Here is a 23,121-nt window from a genome sequence, read left to right as displayed (position 1 = left end):
TTTAAAGAAAATTACACATAGACGGTAGTGTTCACAGATAGTGAAAAGAACTTCCTCTAAGGTAAAGAAGGAATCAGGCAGAGGTGTTTGTGGAACTTTCAGATATTAAGGGATGTCTGAAAATGACAATTTATATGGGACCCTTGAAAGGGAAGAAAAAAGGGAGCAAAGGAGGAGATGTTGAAAGAATTAGGAACGCAGAGGGATGATCAGAGAAGATATCAGCAAGAATCAGTAGGCCGAGTGATTGGCAACAGGAGATAATGGGATTGGGAGGGATGTAAAATGGCAGGGGCTGAGAGAAGTATGGAAGCAGAGGCCACAAGAAGGAGAAGGAAGGGTGAGGGCGTGTAGGAAATGTGGGTTCACAAGGGCTGAGTCAGGGTTAATGATGGGAAAGGTGAGCTCAGCCGGAGACGAGCCAGAGGCCTGTCCTTACCCGTCAGACTGAGGTTTGTAACTTTCTCCTGAGCTGAGTTTCCATAGAGGTTCCTCTGAACCAGACTCAGATGTTGCCACTCCTCTGGGACAAGAACTTGGGCTGCTGCTTTCTCAGTCTTCACTGATGTCTAAAAGGCAAAAGATGACCTCTTAGTCTTTACTGTGGTAAGGATAAGGGGTCCAGTTGTGAAGGGTGTTGAGTACCACACTGCAGACCAGTCATACCAGCCCAACCAGCAGGGCCCTGCTCTCTGAAGGTCTAGGGGAGGATCGTCCTGCCTCTCTCAGCTCCTGGGCGTTGTCAGCAGTCCTTAGTGTTCCTTGGCGGTTAGAGGCATCACTCCAGTCTCTGCCTCTGCTGTCACATGGCATTCTCCCTGTGTGTCTCCCTGTCTTCACATAGCCTTCTTATAAGGACATTGACTGTTGGATGCAGGGCGCACCCTCATCCAGTAGGACCTCACCTTAACTGATTACATCTACAAAGAGTCTATTTCCAAATCAGATCACAGTCATAGGTACCTGGGGTTAGGATTTCAATATATCTTTTCAGACACAATGCAACCCATAACTTCATCTTAGCCCTACTTCAATTAATGTTATTTTTCTCTTTCTCTGGCTGATCTTTCATTATTCGACTTAACGTTAGTTTCATTCTATTGTCCACCTACATCTCTGCCCTTTCATTTTTCCTAGCCTTTTGATCTTATTTCTCCTTAATTCAAACTTATTGCTTACACATTGGTATAAACATTTAACTACTTCATTATTTCTTGGTGTGATCATGTCCCAACACCTGCATTTTTGAAATACATACTGCATTTTTTTTTATAAGTTGCTTTTTGTTTCTCCATTATATTACATTTTAGATAATTATATTGACTTAAATATACATATAGGTAAGTTTTACTTGCTATGCATTTCTTTTCAGGAAGGTAAAGTATTTGTTAAGAACAGGAGGCACTGGTTCTGACAGGATTAAGAATCAATTAAAAGTCACAGAGTGGGACTTCCTAGGTGGCGCAGTGGTAAAGAATCCGCCTGCCAATGCAGGGGACACGGGTTCGAGCCCTGCTCCAGGAGGATCCCACATGCCGCGGAGCAACTAAGCCCGTGCACCACAACTATTGAGCCTGTGCTCTAGAGCCCGTGAGCCACAACTACTGAGCCCATGTGCTGCAACTACTGAAGCCCACGTGCCTAGGGCCTGTGCTCCACAACAAGAGAAGCCACTACAATGAAGAGCCTGTGCACCACAATGAAGAGTAGCCCCTGCTCTCAACAACTAGAGAAAGCCCGTGTGCAGCAACAAAGACCCAACGTAGCCAATAAATAATTTAAATAAATAAAAATAAAAAATAAAACAGCTGTCTTTCTAAAAAAAAAAAAGTCACAGAGTGGACTTTCCTGGTGGTGCAGTGGTTAAGGATCCACCTGCCAATGCAGGGGACACGGGTTCGACCCCTTGTAGGGGAAGATCCCACATGCCGCAGAACAACTAAGCCTGCGAGCCACAGCTACTGAAGCCTGCACACCTACAGACCATGCTGAGCAAGAAGAAAAGCCACCGCAATGAAAAGCCTGTGCACCGCAATGAAGAGTAGCCCCTCCCTGCTCACCGCAACTAGAGTAAGCCCGCACACAGCAGCGAGGACCCAATGCAGCCAATAAATAAATACATAAATTTATTTAAAAAACAAAAAAAAAAGTCACAGAATGAGGAGAGGACTCCATGAAGACCCTGTTCTTGAGGAAACTGACTCAGCAGCAGAGGACTTAAATAGGAGACAAATATTTAAGTAAACGACTAGGAAAATGATTGGACCACTAAGAGAATAAGATAAAAAGAAAAAAACCAAGAGTCGATTTTGTGAAGATGTGAAGTTCTGCCTTGGATACACAGAATTTCCATTATCATCACCAAATATTAACTGGGTATGTGCAGAGCACTGGGAATATACAGGAATATGAGGAAGTGTTGGTTCTCAGACTGGGAAAAGAAACCAGAGACCCCTTCAAAAGATAAAACATCAGTCACTGAGCATCAAATGAGTGGAGGCACTTTGTGAAACCAAGGGCCTAACTCTGCCCCTTATTCTCATACCTTGAAATCTGGATGTGCCTCCTGCATACAGTACAGAATAAGGTCACAGCATTTAATCTATGTGAGCTCCTTGGATGTGGCATAAATGGTCTGTGACATTCCAACAAGATGAAGGCAGAGGGACTGTGCCATCTGAAAGGCTCTCAGGGTGAGCAGTGTAAGCCAAGAGAAGGGCAAAGGATAGGTGGTCGGGGGAAGGAGGGCTGCTACTGAGGTTCCCACAGCCTGGGCACTCTGCTCACCTGGGACCTGGCTGAGTTAAACCCCGGTCCTGTTGCCTGGTCTCTGGGATTCTCTTCCCGGAGAGGGGCTGGTCCCTGGGGAGCAGGCCCTGTGGAAGAAGGAGACAAGAGTGCTGACTGAGACATAATGGCTTTTAGGAGAGCCCTTTGTGAGGGACCCAGCCCCCAAATCTTACGTTTGTTAAACATCCAAGAACCAAGATACAGATCTTAAGCTAGAACATCACATCTGTTTTCATTGTCAGGAATTCTAAAATTCTAAAACTTGAGAGTCCCCACCCACAAAATAAGTGGTGTTTATGAACTCATGAGGTGCTTTACAGTGATGCACTGTCACATACATAAAGAAAAATTAGAAATCATTGATGAAAATAAGGAGAGGGAGGGAAGAATCTGGTGATAAAGGAAACAATCAGAGAACAAAGAAGAAAGAAAAGTGGAGAACAGACAAGGCAAAGGGAAACAGGAAAGCAGATAAGAGGAAGATGAAAAGAGAAATAAAGATACAAAAAAACAGAGTTGATAATGGGGGAGGCTATGTATGTGTGGGAGGCAGGGGGTAGATAGGAAATCTCTGCACCTTCCTTTTAATTTTGCTGTAAACCTAAAACTGCTCTAAAGAAAGTGATACATGTACACCTGAAACTAACACATTATAAATCAACTATACTTCAATTTTAAAAAGTCACACACAAAAACAAAGTCATACATACATACATACAAAGAAGAGATGCTAACTGAGAGCTACGAGAACTTTCAAGAATCTGCCACACTGGATACTGTAACAATGATCCCAACAGTCACAATAATTGCAAGGTGCCAGGCACTGCACTGTTACCTAAAAGATTCTTTCCAATTCCTTATCTGTGGAATATCTCTCCCCAATGGGGAGAACACAGTCTACTTTACAGGGTTAATGAAGATGGAGATAACATAAAAGCCCTCTGTACATTGTAAGACCCTAGGCAAGGTAACCTATCATTATTTTCAAGATGGCAACAATATAAGGAGCCCAAAATTACTAAATGAAGAACACCGGGGATAATTCTAACCCAAAATATAACACAGAACATAGCACCACTTTTCTTTGCTCCAGACACAGTGGACCACTGTGGAATCTTTTTGTTTCTGTTGTTTCATATCTAGAGTGAATAAAGCTTGCTAGGAAAATAAAATAGCCTTGCCCCTGATTCACCATTACTACCTTACCTCCCTCCCCACCATGTATATATGCCAAAAACCAACAGCTTAAAAAGCACAGTGTGAAGCAGGTTGGCTGGCAGAGAAAAGGCTAAGCTGAGGAGGGGCAGGATGGAAGGGGGCAAAGGTATAATGCAGTAAGGAAAGAGATCAACGGCAATGGGAACTTAGAGCAGAGATCAGATCAGACTCTGTGTTTGCTCCTTACCATCCTCCTGAGGTGGAAAAGAACTAGGGTTAAGCCTGGGAAGAAGGCGGAGGAATGTTTTCAGACATTAAAGTTCACTATAAACACCACACTGATCTGATGCTCTATATCTCTGACAAAGACAGAACAAGAGAAAATGGATTTAAGTTGCAGTGACTAAGATGATATCTCAAAGTCTTTTCTAATTCTCCGTCAATATATCAAAAATTTATCAATCACAGTTGAGCATTAAGAGACTGGCAAAAATAAAGTACTGAAGAGTTTTCATTTTAAATCCAGTGTTCCATGACAGGTGAGAATGAAATCCCATATATACACAAATAATACAGTTGCTGTAAATCATATTTTTGATTTTTTAAAGAAGGCTTCAATGGCACCCAACTTTCTAATAAAGTCCAAACTTCCTGGTTTGAATTTAAACACCCCATAAAATGGCCCCAACTGACCTTCCCATTCCCCCCAACCACTTTTTCCCCTAAACAAACCCTACTCTCCAGCCATGCTGGTTGACTTATTATCCCCTTGAAAATACCAGCAGGAGAAGAGGGAATGCAGGTAGCCTGGGAAATCGATCTTCAGTTCATTTGGTCTCAGGTACCCTGGAGAAATATGCTTAAGTTATGACTAGTATGCAGGTAGGCCCATAGCCAGAGTCTCCAAAATATTTGGGAGGGCCTAAGAGGGTATAAACAGCCCTTGAGAATGACAGCGTGTGCTTCCTAAAGGACCAGAGAGAATCCTGTTTACACACACCATGGCAGTGGTGCATCCCACGGAGACTTAGAGAACCAAAGAAGCTACCCCTCTGCGCAGGAGATGCTGCTGGTGTCCAGCTCCGTGAGCCAGCTCACGATCACATGAAAGAATCTTATATCCTATGACCGCTGTTCTCTTTCTGTCAGTTACCATGACTATATTTACAGGCACTCACCTCCATTCTTCATTACCCCACCCCCTCCACAGTCAACATGAGATGAAACTGATTTCAGCAAACACATGTTCATCACCTCACAGGTAAATGGGAACGCTCACCCTGTTTCTGCTCCACTGCAAATTCTCTCATCTGTCAAGGCTCAATAGAGGCTTATGCCTCCAGGAAAACTCTCCCAACCCCCAGGCTGTAAGGCTCCCTACTACCTCTAAACTTCTTCACGTAAAACATTTGGACTTCATGTCGTGGTGGTTTAACCAAAGAAATATGACAGAACTACCAGTCAAGTAAGTAGGGAAATATCAAGTTCTATTTATGCTCCAATGGGTAAATATTGTAAGTAATCCAAGCGCCGTATATTCTTTTCTCTCCTTTGAATGTTCTCATATCATTTACTATATGAACCATTTATTCTGCACTTAATGTCAAAATATCAATGTTCAGAGATCACCAATGTGGTGACTGTAAACGATGACTATGGTAAATCACGAAGCTGTGTGCATCATTCTGTATGCACATGCCTTTTCTAGGGAATAGAGTTCATCATTTTCAATAAATTCTGGGGGGAAATGATAGCATCCCTCACCACAAAGGTTAAGAAACATTGCACTGTGGAGTTCTGAGGTCTCCTCTTTGAAGATTTTGTGTACTTTTGTCTGCTCTCAATCCATCTGCAAACTGCAGGCAGCAGACTTTTCCTTCTTTGCATGGCTTATTCTAGTACACAGAACTGAAATATAACCAGTAGCTGGGATGGATATGGAAAGTGAGAAAGCCCTGCACACAGGAGGGTACACTCCAAGTGCAGGAAGGAGAGAACTTGTTTAAGCCAAAAGCTGTATGTATGTGTAAATTACTGAAAAATCAGAGGCAGTCAGGCTACTGAAGAAAATGTTAACATGGGGAAAAAGACAAATTTATGGAAAGCTACCAAGTAAATATTTAAAATATCCACAAGTGTAGAATTAGAAATGTGGAATAGAGATAGTAAAGAGAGTATCTTGGTCAGAAGGTCAGGTGACTTAACCCTGCCTCTGTTGACCCTGGGAAATTCATTTAAACTCTGAGTTTTGGTTTTCCTAACTATTAGGAGTGGTGGATGAGAAGATCTTAGACTTCTAACATTTTACAATTCCAAATGTTTTTAAAAGCTTCCTTAGGTACAGGGTTAACAAAAACAAAAAACAAAAACACCCCACAGATAAACAAGCTTTTACTTAGAAGGCCACACACCTGTCGGCAGCCTACTCCCAATGTTCTTACTAAACTCACCCTCTGGCACTCACCACTCACTTCTTGGGCGACCTCTTGGCAGGGCTCTGGGGGTTCACACTTCAAGGTGGTTACCCCAGGCAGGAGCTGGGGGCTTTGACACTCCAAGGAGGTTCCTTGATATTCGGTCACCAGTAGGTGCATGTCCTGCCCCTGAGTGTAGACAGAAGCCTGGGGACAAAAGATTCGCTTTGAAAAGGCATCCTGGTTGGAACTGGACTGAACAGCAGTTAGGGACATCCTCAAGGGAACACCAGACAAGCCTCATTTAATCCTTAAGAAGCAGTGAGTAAGACAGAGTAGCAAGACAGAGACATTTACTCATTTGGCAAATATGGACTGAATGCCTACTAAAAGCCAGGCTCTGTTCTATGTGCTGGGGAAATAGTGGCAAAGGAGAGACACAAGAAAGGCAAAGATCCCTGCCTAGAAAAACGAAACAAAAACCCAGAGGGATGCTTAACTAGTGGGTAGCAGTTTAATGAGAAATAGGATATGTACACTGTCTCAAAATGTCTCCCACACATTTCTTATTAATTACAAAGGGGAAATGATAACTTTATAGTGGAGAAATCTGACAGCACCTTAATCTCATCAGTAATGGGATGATCCATCACCATGTGCCTCCTGATGTGATGCACTGAGGACAACACAATGTCGCTTCTGTGATATTCTTGCCAAAACGCGCAACCTGGGTCTTATCATGAGAAAATACAAGACAAACCCAAATTGAGGGGATTCCAAAAAATAACTGGTCTGTATTCTTCAAAAATGTCATTGTTAGGACAAAGACAAACTGAACAACTGTTCCAGATCTAAGAAGACTGAAGAGACAGCAAATAAATGTAATGGTGTGATGCTGGACTGTATCCTGATCAGGGCAAAACTGTCATAAAGAATACTCTTGGGCTATCATGGATATATCTGAACAAGGACTACTGTTAAGGTGATAGTATCATAAAAATTTTAATTTCCCCAAACTTGATAATTTGTATTCTGGTTATATAGAGAATGTCTTTCTTCTTCAGAAATACCACACTGAGTGTTTAGAGATAAAGGGGTATGGTATCTCCAACTAACTCCAACCTCAAATCGTTTAAGAAAAAAAATGTGTGAGCCTGTGTGTGTACGTATGCATAGAGAGCGCGAGAGGGAGCACTTGCTCACACAAGAGCAGGCACATCCTATAAAAAATGTCAACAACTGGTGAATCTGAGTGAAGAGTACACAGTAGTTCTCTGTACCACTCTTCCAAAACTTCTATAAATTATTTCAAAGTAAAAAGTTAAAAATTAACAGACAGATGTTTGCCATTACTTCTCCCACACTACCACATTCTCTTCCCACCTGCTGTTCTGAGTCTCCTGTGTCTTTCTCTAGATTCTCCAGCGCTGTCACTACGTCCTCCCCGCTCTCTAGAGGATACGCCTGCACCCAGGCCTGGAGCTCCTTGGGCAGGATGGTCAGGAACTGTTCTAGCACCAGCAGCTCCAGGATCTGCTCCTTGGTGTGGGTCTCTGGCCTCAGCCATCGATGGCAACGTTCTCGGAGCTGTGCCAGAGCCTCCCGGGGCCTGGTTACCTCCTGGTAGCAGAACTGTCGGAAGCGCAGACGGCAAACCTCCAGATTGTGGGAGCAGCTCTCCTGTGAGCTGCACATCTGCTCCCATGTGGGATCTTCCTCCTTCACTTTCACAAGGCTGTCTCCATTTTCAGGAGTGGGGCCTGGCAAAGCTTCATCCATGTTGACCTTAAAGGCTAGAAAAAGGTTCACTTAGCTGGGGTCTACGCTTCAGAAATGTTTTTCTAAATGTACACCTGAGGCATAAGAATTTATCAGTAACATAAAAATTATGAAAGCTTCAAAACTCAATGTAACATACTTACATTATGGTCCCCACTCTAAGTGATGCTCAGAAATTGAGCCTGGATTGCCATATACACATTACTAATAAGAAAAAAAAATTTTAAGGAAAAAAGAAAAGACAAATTGAGCCTGCTTGCCTATATTGACATTAATCAGAAGTATACCTTGAACTCTAAGGGAGCTGAGCCCAGAGGTAAGGCATACAAGGGAAGAAGGGTTAACACTAAGAATGCTTGAGCAGCTTACACTTTAGATGGAGGGAAGGGATAATTTTATCCCTGGAGGAGCCAGACGGCTACCTTTATGAACAGATTAATATACTCTTAAAGGTCATCTATCTCTCCGTATTTCTCACAGAATACTCCACCTTAAATGTAGGTGAGGTAGACTGTTTCCAAAGTCTCCATCCCCTAAAATCTGTTGTGATGAAATTTTGTCACTCTTCTCATCATGAGGTAGTCTTTTTTTCCGTCCCTTGAGTCTGTGCTGGCCTGTGACTTGCTTTGACCAAGAGAATATGGCAGAAATGACATTGTAAAAGGAAGTGCTCTTGTAGTGCCTGGCAGGCTGACATGACAGCCATGCTCTGGGAAAGCCCAAGCTAGCCATGCATAAGTCACATGGAAGAAAACCACAGAGCCCCAGCTGGAACTTGTCCCCAGCTGACTGACCAGCAGCCACATGGGTAACTTGTGTAATACCGCCCAGTCAACCCACAGAATCATAAGGAATAATAAGCTGAGGTTGTTTTAAGCTGCTAAGCTTGGGGCTTTCTTTTATTTTTGTATGTAACAATAGATAACAAACAGTAGAACTACTTCAACTTCTGTTTCTCTTCCTGCATTTTCCTTTTGTGATCTCAATTAATCAAAATTTAATATATCTCTATTCCAAGAACACACAAATCTCTGTCCTGCTGACTTGCCTTTCACATTCCAGACTCACATCTTGAGCCTCTCCGGCCCTGTAATTTTAACACATCCCAAACTGAAATCAGAGTCCCTTCAGATCTACACTCTGTATTTTTCAGTTTCTAGTGGCATCACCATGCATTCAAGCTCAAAACCAGCCTACATAAGTTATATGTAATCACTCTGGGTCCACTCATTTCTTCCTCCAAATCGCCTCTTGCAGCTATCCCTTCCTTTTTATTCCCGTATTACAATTTACATTCACTATTACGATAAATCTCTGTGTGGTATTCCTGCACCACCACATAGTCCATCATCACTGGATCAATATTTCCCCAAGCACAACTGGAACCATATTCGACACACCTCTCCCACCAAAAAGCGGTTTCAACTACTCCTAGTTGAACTAAATTCAAACTCCCCAGGATCTTATCTTAACTGAGTTTGACTTGTGTGTTTGTCACTCAATAAACATTTATCATTTTCCTGGCATAACGCTAACCCTGGAATAAAAGACATAGACCCTACCTGCAAGAAAGCCATCGCCTTCCCAAATGCCTCATATCACTGCCAGCTGATACTCAAATTTGTTCCACCCACCTTGTACTTTATGGCCACTAGCCTTCTAACAGTATATTCCCAAGGCCCCAAGCAAATGCCACAATCTTCTGTCCTCTGGGCCACTCAGGTGGAGGGCGTTCCCGTGGAAGTGAGCCCCAAACTGCCTCACCAACCCCGCTTCACCCTCCATCCCGCATTACAGATCACACCGCCCATAACCACCACCGCCCCTGCCCCTTGAGGACAGGGCTTTATCTCTGCATGACCTGGTGAGCCCGGGCGTACCTGGTATTCAACAAATACTGGCAGACGTCTTGCCGGATGCATGCAGATGTACTGGGATGCCGGTAGCTGGGAGCTGCCGGGGGCCCAGAATGCATCTTACTGCGACCGCACACCAGCACCTAGCGCTTGGCATATAGCGGGCACCCGGTGAGTGAGTGTCTAATTCCTGGTTAGCAGACCAAAAGTTCAAGGAACATGCACAACAAAGATGTGGTCGACCCGGTGAAAAGCCCCACCGGAGGGCAGAGGCCCAGCCTCCACAGTCGCGAGGAGTCAGCCGACTGTCCCGCAGGGCCCGGGCGTGTCCAGCTTCCTGCCGTCCGGACCGGGAGGCCGATTCCTCCTCCAGCCACGCGGGCAGCCGAACCGCAGCCTGGCTGGCTCCGTGCCTCTCTAGGAACGCGGTGCCACGTCTCTCTGGTGCGCCGGGCGGGCCCCCACTGCCAGGGCCCGCCCCGCTCAGTTTGCTCAGCCCCCGCCAGGCCGTGGGGATGTGCCTAACCTTCCCCTCATTTTTGCGATCATTTCAATTAAAAACCAACTAGATGATGAAGCCAAAACTGAGTTTCTGTCTTTAGAGTCCTCACAGGCTGCTGGGGGAACAGATGAATAAACATTACAATACAGCAAGCAGCACGAATTTTTATAATTTAAATATACGGATCATATATGTACAATTAAAACTCAAATTGCATGGAGACTATAAAATGAAAAGTATCCCACTCCCCAGATTAACCATTGTTAATATTGTGTGTCTATCTCCCCAGGACACTAACAGCCAGAAAGTAGCACTCAATAAAGTTGTTTAATAAGTATGTATTTAAAACGACCTCTGGCATCACAATATAATTTTGCACCTTATCTTTTTCAGTTAAGAAAGCTTGGAGCACTTTCTATACCAGTTTATCTTTTAATAGCTAATTAGTGTTTCATTGTAGAGGTTAATTTACTTAACTATCCCTACCATATATTTTCTTTATAAGTAGAGAACATCATTGAATATCTTTACATGCTTTTATGATTGTATTTCTAGGGTAAATTCTACAAACTGAAACTTATTTGTCAAAGGGCATGTGCATTTAAATTTTGATATACAGCTCCCCTATTTAATTTTTAAGGGCACTGCTGTTTAAGAGTAAAATGAGAATCTAATAGAATAATTTGGCCAAGGTGAACATGGTGGTTCGGAATCAGAACATGTTAATTAACAACCAATTAGCATGTGAAAAGACTTTCAATTTTGACAGTAAAACTATTCTTTAAAAACTCTTTAAAAAACAGACCCAAACAGAAATGGCTGATCAGTAGAAGATACTGCTGCAATACAGTTCAGTCTTCCTGGCTTTCTGCTCTCTGAATAGATTTTTAACTGCCTTTTAGGGTGTCTAGGATGTCTTACATTGCAGGCAAAACCCCAATTAAGATCTGTTATAATATTTGCCCTTTGTTCAATGTTTCTATAATTTTCAGGAATAAATAAGGTAAGCATGTTATTTAAATATATCTCTGTCCAACATTTCTGGCCAGGTGGTTATGGATCTGCCCCAGGGTACAGATGAGAACAGTTTCCTTTGGAACTGTATGGAAGAATTAGGTTAAAGCGTCAATAAACTTAGAATGCTTATAACACCTATACAATGGAATCATGAAAAGCCAAAATAAATTTTCCAAATATTTAAGGGTATATATTAATCCTCATACTTTGAATCTTAATTTCATTGCTTTTTAATGAGAATAATAAAGATATTCCATGTCCTTAAACTGAACAGAATCAAATAGGTTTAAATTTTGACATGGAGCTAAATGTTTAGGTAATAACCTCAGCACACCCCTCAAAACTCTTAGAAAAATCCGTTATCAACTTAAATTTACTCATAAAGGCAGAATAAAAGACACATACCTTTATGGCTTCCTAAGCAATGGAATATAATTGACTTTCCATAAAATTCTTTAATTTCTCAAAAAATTACAGCTGCTTCTCCTGCAGATTTGGTCCTCCTCCAGAAAATGGTATTAACTATTGCCTCTGGTCAGCTTGCACCCAGTCAGATCAGAGTGGGAAGTAGGTCAAAGACTGCTAAGTGCCTATTTCAGCCTTCATTTTCCCCTTAACTCTTAGTGACAGAAGCCTGTGATTTTCAGCTGGGCACTCTGCAACCCAGAATAAGACACACTTTCCAGCTTCCCTTTCCTAAGATTTGACCTGATATACCTGCTGAAGTGATTTATGGGAAGACTGCTCAAATGGAGCTGACTGACCAGGAGGAGTTTCTTTTTGTCCTTCCGCCTTTTGTCCACATTTTGCATGTGATGGCTGGAGCTTCAGCAGCCATTAACTGTCATGTGATGACCTTAAGGAATGATGGCATGAAAGGCAGGGGCTGGGGTGACGTCATGGAACCACCTTACCAGTCCTGAACTGGTGTCTCTGGTCTTTTCCATTTAATTGAAAAACAAACTTATTAGATCATTCCCATTTTTTTTTTTAACTATCAATACATGCAGCTGAACAAAAACCTTAGCAAAACATGAGGGCTCACCAGTCTTCCCACTTACATGACAGACTGAGAAGTCTTTTCCACAGTAGTAGCCCAAGCAGCTACCACCAATCAGCAAGTGATGGTTATCATGCTGGTGATATATCCAGCAGTGGACTCTCCTAAGCTTAATATTCTCCATCATTACCATGACATTTTGGCATTCAAAATGTGAAGATCATGATCTCTTCCAAGCTGATTTTATTATTTGACTTTCAAAATTCCAGAACAAGCAGCATTTTAAAATTACATTATCAGTATTAAAGGAAAAGTCCAATTTCTTTCCCCATTTATTGAAGTTTCTATGCAGCAGCCACTATACTGACAATGGAGTTATCAAGACAGCTGCTACTTGCATTAATTCAGCCCAGTTCATTCAAATGATTTATGTAATCTCTTCCATAGTCTAAATAAAATCTTAGTTTCTAACTTGAATCAATGAGGTATTATGGCAGGGATGGAGCTGGCAAATGGTAAAGTTAGATCATCTTTGCTTACCAAAATACTTCCGCTTACTGGGGGTGAGGAAGGTGGAAATAATGCTGGGAGCGCAGCGTAGTAAAGTCAGTGGGGAAATGTTCACCATTAACCTGCACTTTAAGATACATTTGAGTGTGATATATTTCCAAATGTCATTAGATTTATTGTATAGGAGTCTGTTGCTGTAGCATATGCAAAAATATCAAGCTGCTCTTGTTCTGTTTAAGTCTATGAATCTGTGGACACTTGATTCATCGCTGACTTAAAGCCCTCATTCCACCATGAGGCTCTCTACTACTTGGAGATGTATAACTATGCATTTACCATGTTAAAGGCTCTGAGAAATCCTGCAGTAAAGAATGCTATTTACCTTTGATCTCACAGGGTCTCGAGTGAAATTACTGTGGCCCAAAGCTGACTACGAGGAAAACAAAGGAGAGGGAGTACAAGCAGATACCCTCCAACTTGGCCCCCAAAACTTCTCTGCCAGAGTTGGCTAGAGTGACTTTTCTTATAAAGTGCTGCTTGTTAATATACTGTCTCTGATTGTCCATAAGGAGAGGACACCTCATCAAGCCAGTTTGTCTTTGTGGTGATATCTCTGATGTTGAAAAAGACCTGACCTCTGCCTGAAGGCTTCTCCACATTCATTACACTCATAGGGTTTTTCCTCATTGTGGATTCTCACGTGCTGAGCAAGGTGTGAGTTTAGTCGGAAGGCTTTCTGGCATATAGTACACTTGAAAGGTTTTTCTCCAGTGTGAATCCTGTGGTGTCGAATAAGGTCTGAGGTCAAACTGAAGGCTTTGCCACACTCATTACACTGATGGCTTTTGGAGTGGCTATGGATTCTCTGATGGTGGGTGAGGAGAAGGGCCTGACTAAAGGTCTTCCCACACTCCTTGCACTCACAGGGCTCCTCCTGACTGTGAATTCTCTGGTGTCGATTAAGGTGAGAGCTGCGCCGAAAGTTTTTTCCACAGTGGATACACAGGTAAGGTTTCTCTCCAGTATGGATTCTGACATGTTCCAAAAGGCCTGCATTCTGGCTAAAGACTTTTCCACACTCCTTGCACTGATAAGGCTTCTCGCCAAGATGGATTTTCTGATGTCTGATAAGGTGTGAACTTCTCTGAAAGGCTTTCCCACACTCATGACACTGATGACATTTTTCTCTAGAGCGGATTTTCTGATGTCCAGTAAGACCAGAACTCTGACACACTTCAGATTCACACAGCTTTTCTCCCATGTGCGAACCTTCATGCTTAATCAGGTCTGAGTGCTGGATGAACCCCTCCCCACATTCTGAGCATTTATAGTGGGTCTTCTCCTTGGGCGTGGCCTGCTGCCTATCCAAGTTGGAGTCCTCATAATGAGCCTCTATGGGTTCAGATACTTTCCCAGATGATTCCACTCCTCCACATGAGTCTGTCTCTACAATCAGCTTCCTGTTCTCAATCCTTGTCTCTTCACCTGAAATATTAAATATGCACCACCAATTATTTGCTTTTTGGTGCTTAGTGAAAGGAATCTGCAATTAAGAAGGAAAAAAATTGAATCAAGCCATGTGTGCAAAGTGGAAATGTTGTGGATGTTTGTGTTTGCACAGAACATACATGGAATGATACATAAGAAATTGTTTACCAGTGGCTGCCTTTGGGGGGTTATGGTGAGAGGCAACTTATTTTAAATGGTTTGAAGTTTATCACGTGATACACATGTGATACACACATATATACATACATACACACACAAATACACAAGCTAGCAAGCAAGCAAACTGTCATAAAGGGCATGGCTGTGTATTCTTGATAATGGTCTCATGTGGATAATTAGAAAGCTAGGTCAATTGAGTACCCTGGGGCCAATAAGAAAAGGATAGCACCAGAAATGAAGAAATGAGCTGGAAATAAAGACATGCAGTTGTGGTGCCAATTTTATCACTGATTAGCTCCGTAATCTTAGATAATTTTAAACACTCTGGGCTCAGTGTCCTCACCAATAAATCAAAAACTTGGGCCACAAGACATCAAGGGTAATCTGAGTCCACAAAAATGTCTTAGGCGTTCCTGAGCAACTTGGACAGCAGTAACTGCTTTCCTGTGTGGTTCAATGGAACTATTATATCTCAGTGCTGTAATGATTTGCTTATATGTCTGGAACATAAGAGACAATAAACAATGTTTGCTGAGTAAAACCTTAGCTCAGACACACAGGGAAGCAGGTGAAAGGGAACAGCAGGTAGGATAAGTCTTTGAACTCCAGGAGCATGAAAGGGGATGCAAAGTTAGAATGAGAGAGTAAAAGGGGAGGTGGATGGAGGACCTAGAGAAGGGAGAGTCTAAGCAGCACTAATACGTGAGGGTTACTCCGCGTGAGCAAGATAAAGGCAGCAGATCATTTACAGAGTACGCGTAGATGAGGAAGCACAAGTGAAGGGTGTGGGAAGGAGACATCAGGGAAAGTAAAAGCACATGTGGAAGAGGGAAGATTAAACACATGTACTGTGTGTAAGGCCTTTTGCAAGAGAACAAAGTAGCTTCCATGGGGGAGGGAGTGAGAGTTAAGGGATGAGAATAGGAGAGATTCTTTTCCAATGATTTTATAATGACATATACAACTAAAAGGGGAGGCAGGGGCCTCCAAAACCGAAAAACCACCTGAACGTGAATACAAAATAACATTTTCAACAGATCTAGAAGCTAAGGAACAATTTCAAGAATCTACTATTACGAAATCTACTTTTCATATTTAAATGAAACACCCAGGGACTTCCCTGGTGGTCCACCGGTTGAGAATCCGCCTTCCAGTGCAGGGGATATGGGTTTGATCCCTGGTCAGGGAACTAAGATCCCACATGCTGTGGGGCAACGAAGCCTGTGCACCACAATTACTGAGCCCACACGCCACAACTAGAGAGAAGCCCACGTGCCACAATGAAAGATCCTGTGTGCCGCAACTAAGACCTGATGTAGCCAAAAATAAATAATAAAATAAATATTTTTAAAAATAAACACCCGTCATTGATTACAGGGCATAAATTCATTTCTGCAAGGCTGTTTAGAGAAGATAGGCCTCTCATTCAGCTACTTTACTCAGAAAGCTTCTAGAAGAAGAGAACTTTCTTCTTCTTCCAGTCTGACTGGAAGCAGACTCAGAAATTGAGCAGAGGAAGTAGGTAGAAGGTAAAAGAAGGCTTGAGAATTGAAATCAGCCATTCATCAAACAGACATTTACTGAAGGTCTACTCTAGGCCAGGGACAGTAGCAGACTAAAGAAACAAAACCAAACCCCTGCCTTTTTGGTCTGGCAGGAGAAAAAGAGAAGTAAACCAGCAACTCTAATATAATACTATCGGTTCTATGGTAGGAGAAAACCTGGAGCTCTAGCAGCAGAGGTGGGGAAACTGATCCAGACTTGGAGGAATTGGGGAAGGACAGACGAAGTCATACCTAAGCTAGGTCCTGAAGGATGAGTAGGAATTAGCCAGGGAAAGTGAGGAAAAGTATTCCAGCTAGAAGAGGAGCAAACGGGAAATGGAATGCAGCTCAGCACGAGGGGAACACACAGTGTGAGCAGGTGGGACAAAGGGCGACTAATTGTCCCAATGTATCTGGGACTGAGGGGTTTCCCAGCACATGGAACAGTTGGAGGTAAAAGTCTCAAGCAAACTGGAGCAAGCTGGTTATGTTAGTGGACATGGGGCTGCAAGGTCCGCAAATACCAGAACATGCCGTGTGACGCCTTTGTTAAGGGCTACTGGGAGTCGCCAAAGGTGACGGGTTGGTTCTTTTATTTTTTAGTTTTTATTATGGAATTTTTCAAACGTCAAAAAAAAGTTGAAAGAATAACATTACTTAGCTCACTGAAGGGCTTTAAGGAGGAAAGCAACATTAATGACTGTGTTTAAGTGATGGAGAATGAACAGGAGGTAACTTAACTTCAGTGGAAGTACTAATGTGACAGACAGTAAAACAAAAAGAGAAGCAGGGCTTGTATCAGACTGGAAAGAGGAGAACATGAAAGGGATGGAAATTAGAGAAATTTCAGAGCCAAAGAAAATATGGTAGAGCAAAAAAAAAATAATCCAGGAAACATTTAGAAATAAAAGACAGTAGTCATTTATAATAATTTGAAGGTGGTAATAAAAAATGAGTAATGAATCATGTGGCTGGAATTCTTTGCCTTGGATAAGAAACTAGCACTCCTTTTTAAATTCACCCCTACAGTAACGGGAAAAAGAGGAAGGTGAAGGTCTACACAGGAGATGGATTCAGTCTTAATTGAACAAAAAAATCCCCAAACTAGAAACATCCAAAAACAGAAACAAGGATTAGGAAAAAGGAAATGTCTGGGGTGATGGAAACTTTTATATCTTGATGGTGGTGATGATTAGACAACTGTAATTATTTCACGTTTGTGAAAACTCATTGGCCTGTACACTTACAAAGAGTGACTTTTACTGCATGTAAATTATACCTCAATAAACCTGACTCAAAACAAGAACAAAAAGCAAAATGCCACAGGCGCTAAGCAGGGCCTCAGTGGAGAACCACAAAGCCCACCACATCTCATACACAGGAAGATGCAGTCTACTTCTTACCCTTCTCTCTCTTGGGCTTGGGAACTTCATCCTCAGCTTGGACCTGCTGCTCTGGCACTGCTTTCAGAGGGGCTGTCTCTTCCACAAACATTTTCTGTTTCTTTGCCTGGTTTGGGTCCTAGGGATGATTAGGTACACGTGGGTTTAGGAGGAAACTGCTGTTCAGAAAAACACTTCAACGTTAGAAAAGAGAGCGAAGAGAAACCACAGAGGGGCAAAGCAAAGAGGCTGGAGAACCTGGAGCACATTCAGTTTCCTCCCAGCAGAGACAGGTAAGGCTGAGGTAAGACCTTTAGCAATGAACAGCCAGACTAAAAAGAAACTGAACCAAAGCTTAGCGATTCTCCCACTGCTGAGCTCCTGGCCACCGCTCTGGCCAAAGGTCTCAATTCCTGCTTTCCTGCAAAAGAGCACATCTGACCCTTACCACCTGTTGTTTTGTTCCTCCCAGATCTGGCTGCAAATCCTCCAGTACAACAACCACGTCTTCCCCGCTCTCTGGGTGATGCTCCCACACCCGGGCCTGGAGCTCCTCGGGCAGGATGGTCAGGAACTGCTCCAGCACCAGCAACTCCAGGATCTCCTCCTTGGTGTGGGTCTCGGGCTGCAGCCACTGTCGGCAAAGTTCTCGGAGCCGGCTCAGCGCTTCTCGAGGCCCTGTGGTCTCCTCATAGCGCAACTGCCTGAACTGTTTGCACAACAGCTCCTGTCCGAAGCCTGTGCCGTTTCCTTGCAGCTTGACTCCCTGCCCCCGAGTAGAGTGGTGATCCTCCTTCACTACCTGAGGTCCCTCCTTCTTCAGATTCAGAGGAGCGGGGGAAGGAGCGGTTACCCATGCTGTCGCCATCCCCAGCTTCAGACTGCTCTGTTTTGGAGAACTTTCTTTTGACTGCCTCCTCAGGGATACCCCTGAAAATGTAATAACAAGAATCACAGAAACAGTAATAGTAGTAGTGATGACAATAACAATAGCTATACCCCTTTGTTGGGTTTATACATTGCCAATAATTACTGTCCTTTTTTTTTCTCTCTGAAACAATCATACAAAATGAGAAGATTCTGTTCTACAGAAGACTGCCAGCTAACATACCAGGAATAAAAGATTTGAAAAATCACCATTTTGTAGCCCTTGATGAAATAACTGTTTCAATCAAAGACTACAGATGGGTGAAATCATTGGATGAAAGGAGTAGGGGGAATGGACAATCTCATAGTCTCAAAGAATCACCACGCTGATTGCTTAGGAATGACAAAAGGAAGAATGGAGCTATCTGGCAGTCACAAACTTAATCAAATGAAACCTAGTAACACCAACAGGAAGACAACTGACCTTGTGCCTTATCACTCATGTAGCATTTTTACTAAAAGTGTTTAACATGAATCTAATAATGAGGAAACTTTCAGATAAATCCAGAATGTCCAGGATGTAGCTTATCTACAATAGGCATGCACTCTTCAAAACAATTTTGTGAAAATAAAAGAGGGGGTGGGGAAGGTATTTTTCTAGATTAAAGAGACACAAGTGTGTCTCTTCGCAAAATGCAATGTGTGAAATTTGCTCTTGAGTTAAAAAAAGATTCAAATATGTTTTCAAGAATTCAGAAATCTGAATATGAGACTTTCCCTGGTTGCACAGTGGTTAGGATTCCGTGCTCCCAACGCAGGGGACCTGGGTTCAATCCCTGGTCAGGGGACCAGGTCCCACATGCATGCCGCAACTGAGAGTTCACATGCCACAACTACGGAGCCCACCTGCCACAACTAAGACCCAGTGCAACAAATAAGTAAATATTAAAACAGAAATCTAAATATGAATAATATATAAGCAAACTATGGCCCAGCAGACCAAATAGAGCCCAAAGCCTTTTTTTGTACATAAAACTTTACTAGAATACAGCCAAACCCATTTGTTTAGACAGTGTTTATATTTGCTTTCACAATACACAGGTGGGACCAAGTACCTGAACAACGGGGCACTGATTCCTGCGCAGTCAAAAATCCACGTACTACTTACTAGCTCTGCCTCAAAAACAAAGGAAGTGGTAGATGACCAAGGGCAGGAAGCTGAAACAGCTTGGATAGGATCAGGATTCAAACTCTAGCTCTTTTGACTTCACATATTGTGACCTCTAATCAGACACAAACTTCCCCACAGTTAAAAATCTGTAAAATGAAAATACAGGTATTGATACTATTGATAGATTTATTGGAAAAATCCGCATATAAGTGGACCTATGCAGTTCAAACCCTTTTGTTCAAGGGTCAACTGTAGTTGCCACAGAGATCATATTACCTGCAAAGCTCAAAACATTTACTATCTGGCGCTTTACAGAAAAAGTGTGTAGATCTTAAGAGTTTTCTCAGGTGGATAGAGTTTTGTGGTCACATAAAAATATCCTTATTCTCAGGAGATAGTACTAAAACTTATTTTCCAAAGTTTCGAGGAGTGGAGAGTGTGCGGGATATGTGGGGGGAGAGAGGGAAAGAGAAAGAGGACACAAATGTAGCAGGAAGTTCACAACTGCTGCTATATGAGGGGTATACAGTATTAATTGTACTATTCTTTCAAATTTTTGGTAGATTTGAAAACTCTCCAAATGTTGAGAGGGGAGAAAAGACAAAAAAATGAGTAAAACTGCTTGTATGTTCATTCATTAAAGCCAGTATCAAAATTAACTAAAAGAATGTAAGGATATTCATAACTCATCTCATTTACTGATTGTCTGCTATGTGCCAGACTCAGTTGCTGGAGATACAGAGATAAAAGAACTCCCTGGCCTCTATAGCTCTATGCTCCGCAAGAAATCTCAAGTAAATAAGCAATTACAGTTCAGTGTATTAAGTGCCACGATGAGGGTAGGCACAAGATGCTAGCAGAGCTCAGTGGTAAGACACCTAATTCCTATTAGCAGGTCAGAAAAGGCTTCCTGGAGGTGAGTCCTTCTGACTCTTAAAGGACAAGTGAAAGGCAAGAAAACAGGGAAAGGGTTTTTCAGACAGAAAAGTCTGAGCACAGAGCTGTTGGAAAACCTCATGTGTTCAGGGTAGTTGTTAGTTATGGCTGGGAAAAGGCTAAGTGGGGATGGAACCCTGAGAAAAACCTACATGTAAGGAAGAGAAGTAAGAAGGAACAACTGGAGAGGTAGGAAAACAAAAGATAGTAGTATCCAGAAGACCAAGGGGATATTTCTGTAAGTGTGGAGTGGTGGAAAGAGCCTGGGCCTCAGACAGACCGGGTTCCAATCCAGCTGTCACTTACACTGTTTACTCATTTGTAAAATGAAGATAATACCTAATTCATAGAGATGTTTTGAGGTAAATGAAATAATAACTGTAAAGAATAGTAACTAAGTAGTGTTACAGCTCTTTTAGAATTTGTTTACCAGGTTTTCTGGTCTGCATTGGAATCACACACCCCCCACCACCACCCCCAAAAAAGAATAGTAACTAATTGACTTGGAATTATAAAGAGGCAGTGTTCAAGGCTGAAATGTTATATTAAGGTGGGTTCACCCATGACCTGACATATGCACTTAATTAAAAAACACAGAGGTCATATTAAGGTGGGTTCACCCATGACCTGACATATGCACTTAATTAAAAAACACAGAGGTCATTGTGACTGTGAAGGCAATTCTGGTCACAGGATAAGGACAGTCACCTTGTCACAGGAAAGTGAGAAAATGGCAAGAGTAAGCAAAAGTTACCCTTTCAAAAAATAGGATATTGAAAAGGAGAGAAACAGGACATAAACTAGGAGGAGGTAATGTAGAGGACAGGTATGTTTGTAAGTTCAATTACTATCTTTATGCTGATGACTTCCTTATTTTTCAGCCCAGACACCTCAAAGAGTGCCAGATCTATATTTCCTTCTGGCTATCTGGTTCCTGGATACCTTACAAAACCCTTTCAAACTCAACATGTCAAAAATGAACTCAGAGAATTCCGCTATCATCCTTTGAAATGGGCTCTAGGTACATGGGGACTGAGCATTCTTGATTTTGATGACTCTTGAGTGACTCTAGAGATCAGTGAAATAGCATCTGCCAATTGTTGGCACACACTTCTGAATCGATATGTGTGAGCCTCACTCCATTAGTGGCTGTGCCCAGTTAGGTTCCAAATTCAGCTTGCTGTTATACATTCCTGGATGTGTAGTATAGTATCACTCCCAGCTGATACTTATTTTTCTTTGTCAAAAATGGACTTAAAATTCAAAAAGCCAGCCCTGCTGCAGTTGACCCTTGAGCAGCACAAGTTTGAACTTACCTAGATACAGGATTTTTTTCAATAAATACGCTGAATCTGCAATTGGCTGAATCTGCAATGGGGCCCTGTGAATAGAGAGGGCTGACCGTAAAGTTATACTCAGATTTTCTACTGTACTGGGGGAAGGAGCCCTTAACCCCTGCATTGTTCAAGGGCCAAGGGTATTCTTAATGGAAGTGAAAAAAAAGTCCCCCAAAGTAATGATTAGCCAGAATATAAAAATGGTTAATTTTATGTGACAACTTAACTGGGCCACCAAGTACCCAGATATTTGGCCAAACACAACTCTTGGTGTTTCTGTGAGGGTGTTTTTGGGTGAGATTAACATTTAAATCAGTCAACTGAGTAAAGCAGATCGCTCTCATTAATGTGAGTGAGCTTCATTCAATCAGTTGAAGGCCAGAATAGAAAAAAAAAGGCCGACTTTCCCCAAGTAAGAGAGAATTCTCCCTGCCTGTCAGCCTTACCGGTACCGGCTTTTTTCCTGCCTTCGAATCACCTGATTCCATTCTTGCCCTCCCACAGCATGGTCTCATCATGAGTTCCCAGCTGTAGATGTTTTAAAACTTGTCAGATGTTTTTTCTTTGTTCAAAATCTTCCGAAAACTCTTCACACCGAGAAATGACCAAATTCCTTATACAATACAATGCCCACTTTTTCTACAGGCCTCCTTCCACCCCCACGCCCCACCCCCCAATCCCTCTGATATCTTTTACACACTTCCCCCTAGTCCACTGTGCTCCAACCACTCTGGTCTCCCTGCTACTCCTCGAATATGTCAAGCAAGCTCCTGCTTTAGGGCCTTTGCACTTGCTGTTTCCCCTGCTTAGAAAATTCGTGCCCCCAAAGGCCACATACGTCTTTTAACCCCCCTCAGGTTTCTGCTCAAATGTTACCTTCTAAGGCTTACCTTTAATACATATTTAAAATTGAGCTCAATGGATGAAAACATGCAGCAAAAAGTTGTGCCCCAATAACTAGATCCACAGCATCATTCCCCTCCTAGGCCCCAGCACTGACACCTCCCGCCCGCCCCCTCCCCAAGTCCACACGTCCCCTCCGTTGGGTAAGGCTTCCCTGCACTCCCATCCCCAGGGAATCAGCTGCTCCCCAGCCCACTGGCCGCAGTTCCTCCCCAAGCTGCGGCACAGTCACCACTCACCCCTCCAAGGACCTGCAGGAACAGGCAAACGCTCTCAAGCCCGGTCTT

The 23,121-nt window shown here is 42.7% G+C and overlaps 2 protein-coding genes and 1 non-coding gene across 7 annotated transcripts in view; 1 reads left to right on the top strand and 2 right to left on the bottom strand.

Annotated features, from left to right (window-relative positions):
- The window catches only part of PGBD1 (piggyBac transposable element derived 1), an 18,585-nt gene extending 5,093 nt beyond the window's left edge, over nt 1-13,492 (bottom strand). The window contains exons 1-6 of one of the 3 annotated variants that reach the window (XM_057699966.1): nt 13,409-13,492; nt 10,022-10,614; nt 7,746-8,170; nt 6,413-6,569; nt 2,788-2,876; nt 440-569 (exon numbers count right to left, since the gene is read on the bottom strand). In XM_057699966.1, coding sequence (XP_057555949.1) covers nt 440-569; nt 2,788-2,876; nt 6,413-6,569; nt 7,746-8,141 — 772 coding nt within the window. In that variant the 5' untranslated portion in view covers nt 8,142-8,170; nt 10,022-10,614; nt 13,409-13,492. The remainder of the gene's footprint in view (nt 1-439; nt 570-2,787; nt 2,877-6,412; nt 6,570-7,745; nt 8,171-10,021; nt 10,615-13,408) is intronic. The other 2 variants (XM_057699965.1, XM_057699967.1) reach the window with 2 other exon arrangements.
- Nucleotides 12,745-23,121, bottom strand: ZSCAN26 (zinc finger and SCAN domain containing 26). Of its 3 annotated transcripts, XM_057699985.1 has the most exons (5): nt 22,378-22,521; nt 21,911-21,975; nt 18,069-18,550; nt 17,642-17,759; nt 12,745-14,511 (listed from the first exon to the last, which is right to left on the bottom strand). In XM_057699985.1, the coding sequence occupies exons 3-5, from the start codon at nt 18,486-18,488 to the stop codon at nt 13,610-13,612; spliced, it is 1,440 nt and encodes a 479-aa protein (XP_057555968.1). In that variant the 5' UTR covers nt 18,489-18,550; nt 21,911-21,975; nt 22,378-22,521; the 3' UTR covers nt 12,745-13,609. The 3 variants fall into 3 exon arrangements, with proteins under 3 accessions (XP_057555968.1, XP_057555967.1, XP_057555966.1); XM_057699984.1 differs by lacking the exons at nt 21,911-21,975; nt 22,378-22,521 and adding an exon at nt 23,074-23,121; XM_057699983.1 differs by lacking the exons at nt 21,911-21,975; nt 22,378-22,521 and having other exon boundaries at nt 18,069-20,833.
- LOC130832137 (U7 small nuclear RNA) lies at nt 20,994-21,060 on the top strand. Its single transcript, XR_009048217.1, has one exon. It is a non-coding gene; the product is annotated as a U7 small nuclear RNA (small nuclear RNA).

The sequence above is a fragment of the Hippopotamus amphibius genome, chromosome 11 (genome assembly GCF_030028045.1).
Source record: "Hippopotamus amphibius kiboko isolate mHipAmp2 chromosome 11, mHipAmp2.hap2, whole genome shotgun sequence".
NCBI classification, from domain to species: Eukaryota; Metazoa; Chordata; class Mammalia; order Artiodactyla; family Hippopotamidae; genus Hippopotamus; species Hippopotamus amphibius.
Note: the sequence above shows the minus strand (reverse complement) of the source record. Positions and strands in the feature narration are given on the sequence as shown.

Bases quoted from the DNA above. Each gene is read 5' to 3' on its own strand.
- ZSCAN26 (XM_057699984.1), bottom strand. From the start codon at position 18,488: ATGGCGACAGCATGGGTAACCGCTCCTTCCCCCGCTCCTCTGAATCTG. The intron at 17,760-18,068 runs GTAAGGGTCAGA...AATCATCCCTAG, and splicing joins GAGGAACAAAACAACAGGTG to GACCCAAACCAGGCAAAGAA. The intron at 14,512-17,641 runs GTAAGAAGTAGA...TTAATATTTCAG, and splicing joins CAAGCCCAAGAGAGAGAAGG to GTGAAGAGACAAGGATTGAG.